The sequence below is a fragment of the Anopheles darlingi genome, chromosome 3 (assembly GCF_943734745.1).
Source record: "Anopheles darlingi chromosome 3, idAnoDarlMG_H_01, whole genome shotgun sequence".
In the NCBI taxonomy this organism is placed as follows: domain Eukaryota; kingdom Metazoa; phylum Arthropoda; class Insecta; order Diptera; family Culicidae; genus Anopheles; species Anopheles darlingi.
In genome coordinates, this window is record NC_064875.1 from 7,063,967 (window position 1) to 7,078,966 (window position 15,000).

Here is a 15,000-nt window from a genome sequence, read left to right on the forward strand (position 1 = left end):
GCTCCGTCGAAGAAGACAGCAGGATGCTGTGAGATGATTATGTTAATTCGATGCCATCCTACTGCTCATTAGCCGGTCGGTGGGTGGGTCGGTCGGTGCTACTGCTACTGCTAGCAGCGGGACTGCCGGAAGCGCTGCACCGATTAGTGCCAGTCGCGAGGAAATAATGAAACAAATATGCCACACCACGTGACACAACACCGGTGGTCGGTCACGGTGATGACAATATAATTAAACGAGGAAAATGTGCACAGGAAAGTTAAGCATCGCAGCAGCTGGCGCTTGCGCCAAAAAAAAAAAACAAAATGTTTTGCGAGTTCGTGACCTTCGTACACACGGTCGATGCTAGTGGTTGCGGTGGTGGTTAATCTGCTTAAGCGTGATGCTGGTGGTTGGAATTATGAATTTTTAATTACAATTACTACACCTCGCCTAGGGCCGACATACCGGATACTGGATCCCGCATAGCGCTGTGAACTGCAGCAGCTTGTGTGTTTGTGGTTTCTGGGAGAACTCCAGCTGCTGCGTAGGAGTTCATAATTTATCTTGCCGTGTTTATGGCCTGGAAACGAAGATGGTTAGCGGAAACATTAAAGAGGGTTTGTGGACCTGCAATGTGCTCCCGTTGTCCATCAGTGATCGGATAGCGCATCTCTTGGAATGGTTAAAGCAGCGCGAGAACTAGAGCTTTTTAAGGTTCCTTCTACAAACATCTGCAACTCCTAGATATGCCAGCAGATCGAGTTACGGATTGATTTGATCACGCTCGACAGGCGTACCTTGTCCGAAAGGTTCGCAAACCGTTACACCGATACAAGCCGTCCGTACAAAACCGTCTGTCAAAGCAATTAGCGACGGCTTGTTAGGGCCCGAAAATATGTGAAATCCCCATCCCGCTCTGACAACCCAGCAGCCAGCCAGCTGCCGTCACGTGCTTGTCAACTGAGAGCGTCGCAGCATCCTACCTAAAAATAGATGATCCGCGGCCGTGTCCGCGGTGACTTGATTGCAGTCGCGTTTCGGCCGGAACCCCGGGACCAATATATCCAACCGACAAGGTCAATCAAATCTGTCACTCGATGGTGATGGCGGCATCGCCGATGATGGTGTTAAGGCAATGTCCTAGGTTAAATTAGTTTCCGTTGATACATACGCGGTTGGCAGACGTTCTTCTTAATCAGATGGAAGACGGGGTTCATCACATTTGGAGATAATACCCAGGGGTAATACTTGGGTAATTTATGATTGAATACTCGATCATTTTTTCCCCAATTTCGCCGAGTTGTTTCAATATTGCTTTAGGGATTAAGAAGCAAGGCAGCAACAACACGCTACTCGCTCGGTTTACTGGTTGATCTTCTCCAGAGTATCCTCTAATCATATTTATCTCGAGCGCAATAAATAATGCAACATGATCCCCCAGACCCAGTTGCAGGTCTGGACGAATAGCTGTGAACCGTAGGTCAGCTCTGCCCCAATCAATCCATGTCTGCCAAAGGTCGTGCCTCGGGTCACTGAAAACCCTTTTTCCTAGCAAATAAGTGACCCTTCTCACATGTTCCTAGCGTGTGAGTATAGACGTCCTCCCTTGCAGCCGTTCGACATTGAAGGCTTACGCTTCATTTTATTCTACAATATGGTGGGCAGTGGTTTGCTTTTGCTTGACCTACGATCCTCCAATTGGAACTAGTAATGTGTGAGAATTCTGCTTCCGTAACATCAGCTACGGCTGGATTGTTTTTCCCAAAACCAAATGTAACCTTCATTTGGAAACCCTTTATAAACTCCACAGGTGCTCTATTACGTTTCTGAAAACGACACAAAAAGGACGGTTCTCCTCAAAACGAATGTTCACGGTACGATGGTCAGGTGCTCGGTTTCAATAATGCACCACCGATGGGTGTTTGTAGGGGACCATTTTTTAAGTTTCTTTCCCAATCTTTTCTGTCTCGCCGGTCTGGTGACCTATCCGTCTCCAGAGATGAGATGTCGGGGGAAGTAAGAATGGTTTACATTTTTAATCTTGTTTGCAGAGTTTCGCGCTCCGTTATTGCTCTTTTGTGAGGGGAAGATGGATATAATACTCACCAAATGGCAGCACTTAAACCTGTAAAGCGAAAAGTGACCAAAAATGGCGCAAGATTGTCGCAGAACAATGCGTTGCCCTATGATGGTACTGGGTATTAGCAGCTCGTAAAATTCTCGTAACTATTTCATGCCACAAGGATCTCTCCATGGACTCTTACGTCTGGCACTAATACCTCTGGGTCATCATAAAAATCTGCGACAAAACATGGTCCATGCCATTGCCGAATGGTTGTACCAAAGGTGTGGTTGCTGCTCTCGTTGCATGGCACCGCGTGCTGGCAACTTCTTCATGTTCTACCGACCAGTATAAGTTGGTTTTGCGGTGCACCAGTGCTCCAATGTTCTGTTTTTGCACAGGAAGTGTACATCCGGGACCATTCTTTCGACAACGGAGTACTGGCTGCTGGAAGGTGATAATGTACAGGACCAACACCAACAGTGCACTGCCACCAGGTGATATTGAATTCACAACGCTCCAGAGGCGTTTTTGCTGTTTTGCTCCACCCTTTTCTCTCGGGGACATTCGTGCTGGAAGCTCTTATGTGTACCGAAAAGTGGTCATCCACCAGAATTACGATGCGATGTTGCTTCACATTCTGCCGCAGATTCCGCAGACAAAACAAACTGGTGAGGGAAGCTAGCCGTTTGACCGGTTTATGTCCGAATGCACCAGATGATGATAAAGGAGGTGAACACATACACACAGACCAACAGTCTCTTTCAACTCCGGAATCTATGGAAAAGGTTCTAGGTATGAGAGACAGATTTTTTTTAGGAACTTGCCTCACTTGTTGAAGTGACAGCCACTTCTTCTCCTACCGCCCCTTTTTATGATTTATGTCACTGGAATCAAATGGCACCTCGGGGTATCAAGGCGCAACAAGAGGAAAAAAGAACTATGCCCCGGACGGTGTAGAATCAGAGAAAGCACTTCCGGTATCCGGATCCGTTTTTACCTTTCTGCGTTTGTGTTTTTTTTCTTTTGCTCTTCCCGTTGTGGACACCCGGTTTTGCCTTCGTCTGCATCTCGGACAATGATACTATCCCGAACCGTGGACCGTCGTAGCTGGCTGTCCAAATTGTCACCTCGGGGAATAGGGCATTCGTTCTCGTTGAGCTGCCCGCGTTCCTTCGCTGTTGCGCATTTTTTGGTACCTCGAGGGATTTCTGCGTCTGATTTTTTTCAGTTCTCCAATTTAGAATGTCAGTTCAAGTTTTTTATATTTTCATATTGCCCGCACAATTCCGCAAAATGTGGTTCGAAGGTTATAGAATACAAATACGAAAAAGATTCCCTCCATAAGGCGATATCATCCCCCGCTTATAAGGTCGATAAGATGTCCCAATTGTTCCCTCTCTCACCTCTTCCTGAGGATGCAATTATCTAAATTAATTTCTCGCCACTTCGAAGGCGCACACTAGCACCACAGGGCTAACAGATGATATGTTTCGCATATCAACCCCACCGAAACGAATTGCGATACGTGCTGTGTCAGCATTTATTGTTGTTGTGCCTCGCATCCAAGCCAACGACGTGCGCGCGCCCGCTCGCGCTGCACCGTAGCCAGATCACATCGCAACCAACCCGCGAGGACGGACACGTTATCTATGGTGACACATTCCAAGGGTGCTCCGCTTTTAGGGGGCGTGAGGGGGCCGTATGTTCAGCATTCTACATCGTTTGCTACAGCGTCTTTTTTTTTTGCAAACTTTCCACGTTTTCTTACTTAATTTGATCGTTGTCGTTGCAGAAACAGGTTTGACCTTGGTATGTACCGAGCTGGGCTTCTATCGCTGATTGCTTAGGATTGTGTGCGATACTCTGATGAGGACGCTGGTTGGTGTGTGTTGTCTGGGTGCTCCAATTCGCTTATCAGTCAGTAAGCGCGTAGTGGGTTGGACAATAAACCAACCTTTTTTTACCACATAGCTGCCACACATGAGAAGATACGATTGGGCTCGAGCCCCCCGGTACACACCATTACCCGGTCCGGATTCGCACATTCTCCCACAGTTCCCACTCCACTGCATCTCAACAGCGTGGCCATAAGTGCATTATAAATACGTGACATCATGCTCGCCAGCTGTTTACGGAAATTATCTTTCCCCTTTAGGGCTAGGGGGGGGGGGGGGGGGGGGGGATGGTTGTATGCGAGGAGTCATTAGTTCAAGCTGGCCTTTGGGCTTTATTCGTGCTGTCTACCGGCCGGTATCCGCCCTGCATCCGCATGCACGTGTGTTCGCGTTGTGTGCGCTGCCCTAGGCATTCACTCCAAGAGATTCTTATGACGATCGGTACTCGGTGTACCCACTGCTATACGCTGCTGCAGGCGGTGAGGCCGAAGTGTTTGTCAAGCATTTGTGAAGCTTTAGAAGTGGATTTAGTAGCCGAGGAGAAATGGCCCACGGTCTGTGGCCCATTTACCGGCACACAATGTTGCAGGAGTGTTAGTGGTGCGCTGCTAGCGGTGGTCCTACCGGATGTAGTCGAACTTCTGAGCTTCCTTTAGTGGTTTACCAATACCCTGAAGTATGCACCGAAGAAATTACAAAAAAAGTTCATTCTATGTATTTTTTGCCGTTTGTTACATATTTTACTGGGTAAAATGACATCCTTTTTGAAATAAAATTAATTGATGCCAAATAAGCAATACAAAGCATTCTGCAAAACATGCATGTAAAAAAGTTGTTCGTTGTAGTGAGCTATTAATATTTTACTGATCACTCCAACTACCCATATTGAAAACAACTTCTTCACCTGTAGTGCGGCTTGTTTGTGGAGCACAACAAGAGTCTAATTGGCGCACTGACTAGGAATGTTTCAATCAAAACCCAGGAGTCCAAACAACAAACGAAAATTGGCCATAACTAGTCCGGGCACTCGTCTGTGTGTATAATGCTCTGTTGTTTTTGAAAATATATTTTAGAAAGTTCGCAAACCCAAACACACACACAATTACACATTTGCTCGCTCACACAATAGGTGCCCATTCGGGCAGCTAATGATGGTTGATTACCTTTCAATACTACGATCGACGTTCGACGCCGAAGCGGCGGACTCGCTTCTTCGGTGTTTTAGGGTTTTCGAAACATTGTTACTGATTGCGCCCAGCAGCCAGCAATCCGTAACGTGTGTATCACAACAACGCAATATAATAGCACCAAGCGACGAGCGGTTATTAGTTGATGGTATTAATTACGGTACATCGAGTGTTGCCGAAGGTAAGAGTCGAACCGGAATCTTCGGTTAGGCTTTCGGAATCCCTTCACCATGGCATGGCAGCGAAGCTGTGAGCTTAACTAACATCTGCCGAGTGTGGAATGAGTGGGTGATAATGCCTTTTTTCTCACACCTGTCCGAACCACCCGCGAAAACCATCTCTTTTCTGGGTGCTTTTTCGTGCCAAGTGCGAAGTCATGATCACGATCATCGAACGCACTAAGTACCAAGAAGAGAAGTACTTCGTCGACGCGGGGATAAACTAACAAATGTTGGATAGAGATACCGTTTGCGAAGACATAAAGTGCTTCTCATGGTTGTAATTAAATGTAAACAAGCGGAATGATGGGGCCCCTCGATACCACCTCGTTCAGCTGATTCTCTGAGATGCATGCTCCCGCTGCCAGATGTCGGTACGCCGGACGCATACACACACACATCTGTTCCCTCTGATGAAGATGCTGCTTGGTAAGCATTATGGCATTTTCGATACTTTGATTCCTCCTCATCAGCACCATTCTCTATGTGATGCCCGTCCTATTGTCTCTCTGTTCCTCTGTTTCTCGCCCTTGTCGGAATGTTATAACTTCAGCTAGCGCCTCTTCACGGATTTTTCTCCCCTTTCTCCGAATAATTGAAAGAATTCCATCATTTCCATCATTTTATTGGGCAGTTTATGCTCGTAGCTCTGAAAGTGTGCCAACAGCTGCTAATGCGCCTTCCTGCTCCTCCTATTCTATGCTGAACCATCAAAAACAAACAGAAGAAAACTATAAAAAAGTGATGCCAACCCACATCACCCTCCGAGACAGTTTATCGGTTTATCTCGGAACGATCGAGCTCGAAATCAAGATCATTGAAGACGGAGCCACATGGAACCTTTGGCCTCCTTTCCTTGCGACGCGCTCCGGGCGACGCCGGATTTTATTTCGTCTGGTCCAACCTTATTTTCAGACTGGCCTGGCGCTGGTGACCGTCTGATGCTTTTACACCATTCCGCAGGGAAGGACAAGGCGATGATTTATGTTGTATTTATAAACAGCACGCTGGCGCACAGGCGACAGACGGAAGTTGTAATGGAGTCGCGCGAATCTTCCTTCCTTGCTTTGTCTGGAATCGCACAACACTCTCGTCGTTCATCGCCTGACTGACCCAAAAATCGGTACCGGTTGGTTGCAACACTTTTCATCTATTTCCTAGATTCATTGACCCAAGAAAGAAGATGCAGCAGCGGTAACACTGCGTCTCTTTTTACTCACTCCTATCCTGCGATGATAAAATATGTATTGCCCAACCAACCAAAAGCAGCATCCTTCATTCCTTTTGCACACAGAGGATTGTGTGCCGCAGAGGAAGCGGATTATAAAGGTTAACGGGGTGGTGCGTTCGGTGCTCATCATCATCATCATCATTGTGAATCATTTTAGCGAATGAGATAGCAAAGAGAAGGACACAGTAAACCGTCATCATCATGTCTCTTTTTTTTTTTTGACTCAACATCGATGGCACCGTAGTAGTTTTCATTTCATTTTGCCTGTTTTCCCTGCTCTAGCTCGTGGCGGCGATGGTCGTGGCCTCCGGTTTGGAAAAGTCGTAAATATGATGGCGCGCTGATGAGCAACAACGCACACAGGCGGCGGTTGCATACTTAATGTCAATGCAGTAAATGGGTTTTGCGCTCGTGATGAAATATAAATGTGACGCTCCAGTTGGTGATCTGCTCTCTGGTGTCCGAAGCGCCGAGCTGCCAAGACTGTCTGTGGAGCTGAGAGTTCGCCGGAATTAATCACTGGAAGTCCTAGTAGAAAAGTTCAGCAAAGAACGTTCGTTGGCGTTGAATCATTTAGCGGTTGAGGGCAGTTCTTGAAAATTCCGGAAGCGTAGAAACACGTCAAGAAAATCCAATAGATTCCCACTGACACGACATCGAGTTGGTGTGTCTATGTGTGCGTTTTTGGAATGGAGAAATTGATTTAACTTTCGACGTGGAATTCGACCTGAACCTGGATGCATTTCCGCAACCAGAACACCTTTACTCAGTCGTTAGAATTAAAGATCCTGACATATTCGATCTAATGTTATCATCTCATCAAACCCGGCTGTTAATTCTATCACTTCGACATAAACTTCTTCGAATGTTAGTTCTATGAATTTCAGTACGTGCTTATGTTAGTGATGGCCTTTTTTTGGATACTCACCACAACTTCCAGACCTTCATTCCGCTTGTAGACAGATGGACAGCCGGAGAAACATGTTTTGCCACGTCTTAAGAACAAAAACACGATGTTCTACACGTTCCGGATTTCCAGACGGAAAAAAAATTCCGGACGAATAGTCATTCCACCATTAACCCCTCCGGTCCCGGTGATACTTTCTCCATCCGCAATTGGGTGTTTCTGGCCGCGGCCCACCAGCTTTTCCAACCTCCCGCGGAACGATTCAACCGGCGTACCGCCACCGCGTTCCGCCTGGATTCGTTTCATTTCGTTTCCGTTCCGTTTCATTTCAGACCGAAAAGTGGAAGGAAAACAGCGACGCACAGCTCTCCACCTCGTCGTCGTTGTCGTCATCTGAGTGGCGTCGGTGACCCATGATGACGATGGCCACGAGTGTAACAGCACCAGGGTGTAGGGTGGCCAGTTCGCCGGTCGCCCGTGCGCCGTTTGTTTGCTTGTTGTCATTGTGTTGTGTTGTTTTGTTAGTTTCGTTGGTGTATGTTTTGTGAAACCCTGTGAACGACCAACCTCGACCACCAGACATCGGTGGTGGGGAAAAATTTGCTTCGGTCCCAAACCCTCACGGTCATACACCGGTGACCGATATTTGGATCGTCATCGGTACCGGAGGTACTTGATATTGGAGCGCGATGGAAAAAGGAGGGAAATTTTATAACCCTTTTCAATTTACCGAAGATCGCTCGGTAGCGCGCGGTAAAAGTTTCAAATTAGAAAACACGAAGATGCTCCACGTTGTCTTTCCCAATAGCAGTTAACACTTTTCATTGTCACTCTGTCTGTGTGGGTATGTGCGTTTGTTTTATGATTGCAATTAGTGTTGCTCCGGTGCCCTTTCGATGGACCAAACGACCGGAGAGCGGAAGTACTGTGTTCGATTGTTTTTTTTTTCCCCGATTGTGTGTTGGGCAGCATCATCTCGTTGTCGGCCCCTCTCTGTCTCTCTCGATTGTTTATTCTGTCTGCCGGCTCTCGCTGTTGCCGAGTTTTGCAATTTCGAACCCAATTTCATCCGGAGCTAGCAGCATGGTGATGGTTTGTCGATTGTTCTCGAACCGCCGTGTTGGATGGCGAATGCGATAGATTTGCAATCTTGTCGGAGGAGCATCGAAAGAGTGGCATGATTACGGTGCCATCGAGAACGGCACCCATCGTCGTTACTGGATGGGTAGTTAATTTATGCACTTTGGCACCGGGGCTTCGATGTTGCAGTTTTGTGACCAAACCGTGCTTTTGACCTCGTTTCGCGGTGCTCTAGGGGCGAGAAATGCGCTTGGTTACGCTTCGATGATGGTGCCGAGCGTGCCTGCACAGACCTCGACATTTCTATCGCAGGCGCAATGATTGAAGTTTATTTTTGCGAAATAATTTAGTAATCAATTAAGTATTAATTTAGTTTAACAACGACTGAACAACGCAATATGTGCATTAATATATCTGTCATGGATGCGACATCCAACGAAATCAAAACCATAAATCACGATTCGATCGAACGGGATTCAGAAAATGTGTTTCCGCCAGCATGCCTCATCAAGCATCAAGCTCAATTGATCAACCGCTAATGTATGTACAATTGCACTGCGGCTGCATTCCTTTCACTGCTTCCTCCAGCCTTGTTCTATAAGCAGCTTAGACTTCAAATGGAGTGTCTACAGACCACTGCAGCACGCCCCGCGACAACGCGTCGTGCGGAATTCGTATCTTCGTATTTTCATTATCACGATCCACGATCCAGCAACCGCAGCTCCACCGCTCGGTGGCCTTTCCCTGGCGGTGTTTGACATGATTGTGATTTGTGCAAAACCAGCACCAACATCGAGCACGCCAGCAGCAGCAGCAGCACAAGGAGCTGAACGATAAAACCACATTATGCGGTGGCATTCGGTGTTGAATGAATGGATGAATGGATTCCAGCTACAATCGAATCGGCGGAGAGCAATCGTCGCGCGGAAAATGATTTAAATGCGCAAATAATTTAGATGAATCGAAACCGTTTACCATATTGTGTCCGTCTAGAAATCTAGACATAGAGAGTAGATTGAAACTCAGGAACAGTTGATCGAAAGGCATTGATGCATTGTTACGGCGATCAGTTCCGGCTGCTGATGCGAAAGGGAACACATTTGGATTGCTATTCGATTGTTTGCTTAAAACCGAGGAGTAGAGGAGTGTTTGCTACTCCTCTACTCTTCCAGAGAGTTAAAATGTCGACGTCATCGATAGCGACATCGAATGAGAGACCGCAAACCACCATACGCGGACAATATCGAAATCAATTATCAGCACATCCCACCCTCTGGCCGCCGCACATTTTGCTGAACTGCGCAGCATCTCGCCATCGACATCTGCGACAGCAGCTTTTCCGTTTCGAATTTTCGCGAACAGCGAATGGGCGTGGATGCGAGCTTCTACTTTACACCTCGTGACCGCATAATGGAGCGAGGCGCTATGCACGATTAAACGGTTTATACGACCCGTGGGTTTCGGCTTAACTCTTGTTCCATGCTTGATGCTCGATTGATTCTGGCATTCTCCGGTGGTTTTGGGCCGGATCCTGCCGGCGAAATCGTGTGTGCGTCAGCAGTGTTTCCGGTGCATTCCAGAAAGGTGGTCATTTCGCAAATTTTGCGCACAATTCGTTTCGCGATGCGGTATGTCAACCGCGGTGCGCGCGCGCTCCTCGGGTATAGAGTTGAGATAAGCAAAGTAAACCCCCCTCACTGGAGAGCATCTGAGTGCAACCATCAATCTGGTGCTGGTGGTGATGGTGGTGGTGATGGTGGTGGTGGTCACCTGATGCAGCGTGTAATTAATTTTATAATTATCATAACGTACGTGCCTGCGAGCGCAATTGTTGTCGGGTTTGACTGTTGCATTGGCTAGTGCGTTGGTGGTAATTGCATTGGCGATTTATTTGATAAGGTTCGCGTTGTCCTTCTGCTGTTCGTGCAGCTGCCAGAAATGAGTTTAATAAATTATTGCGTCGTTTAAAGCACTCATTTAAATTATTGACTTAAAGGGATGTTTGCAAAATAATCGAAACAAAAAAACATTCAAACACATGGTTTAAATGCGAAAAAGCGTTGGGCAAACACCCAGAAATTCAAATCCTTAATGTTCCAGCGTCACGAGTGGTTTAGCGAAGCGATGTCATTGGCGTGCAAACCAACTGGAAACAGGCTGTCTGCCTTGATTTGTCTCGTGGAAAAAAACCGATTACCCGACGACGAAGACGACGAGCAACGCGCTCGACCGGAAGATGCTTGAACCGAACGTCAACGACACGCTGCCATCCTTTCCGTCGTGTCGTCCTCCAAATTACTCCATTCGACTGCAGGACACAAATCGAGCATTCGACATCAGGCGAAGTCTTTGGCCGCTCGGAAGGATATCGCCTTCAATGCCAAAAACAACCAACCCAGTGACGCACAGTTGTACTATTGTGCGGTGCTTGCCCTGCTTTTGTGAACTCATTAATGCCCAAAGTTCATGGTGGCCGCCGAGGAGACGGTGGACTCGGTCGAATGGTCAACCGTGGTCTCGGCCGTATGCTGCTACTGCTTTCGTTTGTTTACTTTCGGTTGGTTGACGAAAAAATGGGACCGAAAACCACGCGCTCCGCAGGCCCTTATGGTCCTCAAGACCTCGCGGTGCCTTTGGCCGCACGAAACCTTGGCCTTGTGCCAAGCAAATGAACCGCAGGCCGGCCAGTTGCTCTTTGGGGGAAAGCGAGGTGGAGAGTGAATAGAGTGTTTTGTTTTGTCCCCTTTCCACCCGGTGGTCACTGCCTTCATTGGTGGTCACCATTTCCTGGTAACCAATTTTGGACCACGGACCACGGACCCCGGAGCGATTATCTGTCCGCGCGTAACGCTCACGCTAACTTGCTGGTCTCTCTTTCTCTTTCTTTCTTCAATGGTTGGCGTGTGGCATACCATCGTCGTTGACCATCGAATTGGCCATTGGCCACCGGAATGGAAGTGGGAGTGAGGGTCCAAGGTCTTAGTAGCTGCAAGGCATGGCGCACAGTTAGAGTGCCTTGAAGGAGTTTTGGGCAGTGTGATTAACCCCGTCCTGTGACCATCGCCAGCACGGAACGGTCGTTACAGTTTCGGGTGGCTTCAGGAATGCCATTTTTGTGTTTCCACAGTTTCGGTGGTTATTTTTTCATGAATTTTATTTTTATTTCCTCGGTGGAAAAATGTCACTTAATGCGAAAAAGGATATTAGAAAACATTGCTCTGCATTCTTTAAACCGAACCTTTGCGTAATGCTAATCTGTTCTTCTGTTCTTACTTCTCTTCCACAGGCGCCGTGCACAGCAGCTCAAGATAGCCAAACAGAAGGAGAAGGAATGGCTCAAGGCACAGCGCAGCCGGGATCGGCTGGGGACGCAAACCAGCTCCTACAAGCGGCACATCACCTTCGAAGATAGTGTGGTTCTGCTGGAGGCAGCTGCAAGAAACGATATAGCCGAGGTAAGCGCACACTGCGGTCGCTTTGAACAGCTTCTTAGAAACAAGTTCACAGAATATATTCATCAAAACCCTGAGTACTTCTGCAGAAAAAATCCCGAATTATCAAACCATCAATCGAATCTACTGGTATTACGCAAACACAGTTGTGCTTTTGCGGTTTACCGAAAATGTTGCTAGCGAATGTCTGTGAAAATGTCTAAAGTTGGTAATGAAAGAAAAGTTGGAATTGAATTCCCCTCGATCGAAAGCACTGGCATGTGGTTGGTGTGGGTTTTTTTTCTCACAAATCAATTCCGGATAGTTTTCAGCATTATTGCAAAAGTTTTCCAATGCAGCGGGGAAAATGTCAGTCAGAGCGGAAGCCCACCACCAATGCTCTGTTGTAGCATATTCGTCGTGCAGTTGCTAGTTACAATTTTATTTCCGCAAGATCGCGTCGTATATCCGGTACACCCACTCTTCATTTTGTGAATGTAGCAGCATCTTAAAGGACCATAAGCTTATCGAAAAACTTTGTCCGAATTTCGTACCGCATCTCGTTTGCCATCGTAAACTTGGAAAAGTGGTCGATTGGAAAAGGGAGGGATAACCCATTTCCTTTTTAATGCAATCCTGCAATTTTAGATTGAAATTCGATCGAAAACGACCCCCGACGAGTGGATGTGGAACAGATTTCTTGGGGATAGACCTCTCTCAACCGAATGATTCCGACAAGCCATTAAAAAGTGTGATCAATGTAATAAGATTTTTTAAACGGGCAAACGTGACCATAATCCTGCAATCCGTTTGACTGGCAACTGGGATAAACATGACAAGTGTCCCAAAACCGCGCACCACCTCTTGCGGAACGTTTGTAGTAGGTCCAGCGGGATAATAGGCTGGCCACAACAAACGGAGGTCGACCGGAAACTGATTCCGCTCTCGTCACAAAGGCTAAGCTCCTTGGCGAATTCCACTACAAAAGCGAAACACTGTGGAACCTGGTGACCATCAAAATTGGGTCACGCTGAATCACTCTTCCTGTGTGCGGTGTAGCGGTCGTCGTCGCCATCGTCGTGACACCATTTTCCTTTCCGGCCTGCACTATTCGCCTCCAACGACTTCCGGTTGCTATTAGTTAGCCCGTTGCCTCTACCGCACACGTCCCGAATTTCCGATACGCGATGTGCCGAAGGACCCTTTGAGCGGCCTTTCCTTTCCAAGGCCGTGTTGTGGTCCGGTGCAGGGAAACGGTGCCAAATCGTGTGCAAGAAGTGCGCACTGTGACTAACGGTGGTACTGTGTCACTGCTTTCTGGCTTTCTGGGACGCTAGGTCAGCCCCGGAGTAGCATGATGATGTATTCCTTGTGCACTTCCACTATCCTGCAGTAGACCGGATGGGGAACTGGATGGAAAAATGGTCATTTCCTGTTTTGGAGTCACCCGCCTGGTCGTTTCTTCGTGGACGGCGGTGCTGTAATCGGGCTATTAGGGCACAGGAGGGGAGTCTCCATTTTTTTTTGCTGCTGCTAGTTACCTAGTTACCATTTTGCACCGGGTTGTTGTGAGCTAATTAATGGCAATCAGAGGAAAATTGTTGTCACTTAAGACATTCTCCAGTGGTGCCTTCGTCGTTTACTGGTGGTTTTTCCTCTCCTCACTTAGACTGGTTGATAGTAGGTAACCGGGTGTGGTCATGAATATTGCAACAAACCGTTCTGTGACACGCAATGGACTTGCAAATTGAATCGAAATTCATTTGCATATGAAGCAGAGTGCTTTTCCCACACCACACACGCAAACACAAACTTTCCGTAGTATTTGAAATAAAAACTCCGAACAAGGAACTGTGACACGGCGCAAGGACATGAGCATCCCTGATTCCCCTGAGAATTCACTTATGCTAATCGCATCGCATCGGTAATGGGCGCATAGCATGCTTTGCATCCCTGTGGCTGTCTTGGCGCAACTTAGTGCCCATCCTCAGCGAGACCACTCAGTTTGGCCTGCAGCTTAACCGCAACGGTACCTTCTGTCATTTATTAACGCAAAGAAGGAAGTGGGTCGGGGTTACGTTCTTAAATTGCAATGTTTTAACAACGGTGCGCCTAGGTCAATTGTAGAGAAGCAATCCACCGTGAAGTGAGATGTTGTTTTCGGCTTTTTACTGTTCAGCTCTTATGCGGCCCGATCATTAATTTGCCGGGCAAACGATCCGCACTGGAATACACTAAGCTCGGTCTGCAGTGGTACTGCACTGAGTGGATGAGTGGAGGTTTGCTGGCTGAGTGTTTTGATTGGCGTAAACTAATCTGGTTTGAAAAGTCTTCTTTCAACTGGATAGCAACCAAAGGAAGCGTTTTGCGGCTTTCTCGTTCAACAGTCCGAAGTTTACTCGAGCAAACTGACTGGCACGATCGATGGTGCAATGTGTTGTTGCTATGATTGCGGAAAAACAAAGTATCATGCTTCCGGTATAGAATTACCTTCGAGAGCAGCGGTATCCTTTAGTATGGACTCTACGCATGGATGCTGCTGGTGCGCCATTTACTCGAGCATGAATTTCTCTAGACTCCGGTATCGAGTATTGACTTGTAACTGCCGAGCATTCACTTCCTAGCACTCTATCGCCATCCTATCGATGAGGATATCACATCATTACGCTCCATCTTCAACTGTCAGGAACATACACATGCATATAAGCCGGTGAAGGGTGCTAGAGTCTGTACTGACCTTTCACAATTCACTGTGCGCTGATGCCAAGCAGCAAGACCTTGGCACCAACGTTTTACATTGTTGCTGAAGCAAATCAATCGCTCAATTGAATGTAGCTGTGCTGACGGTGATTTACTCGAGAGCGATTTGCTGTTACGAGGAAGTCAAAAACACCCAACAAATATCATTTTCTCATGTTACAATCGACTGTATCTGGTATTCGTGCTTTAATTATTGTTGGAAATTGATCTTAGTCTAGTTGAATAGATGTTACTGCAACAAATA

At 47.2% G+C, this 15,000-nt stretch overlaps 1 protein-coding gene across 10 annotated transcripts in view; it reads left to right on the forward strand.

The window, feature by feature from the left end:
* Positions 1–15,000, forward strand: part of LOC125953942 (protein phosphatase 1 regulatory subunit 12B-like) — a 75,200-nt gene that overhangs the window by 42,443 nt on the left and 17,757 nt on the right. For all 10 annotated transcript variants that reach the window (XM_049683826.1, XM_049683824.1, XM_049683825.1 and 7 more), the window contains one exon: positions 11,852–12,020. In XM_049683826.1, coding sequence (XP_049539783.1) covers positions 11,852–12,020 — 169 coding nt within the window. The remainder of the gene's footprint in view (positions 1–11,851; positions 12,021–15,000) is intronic.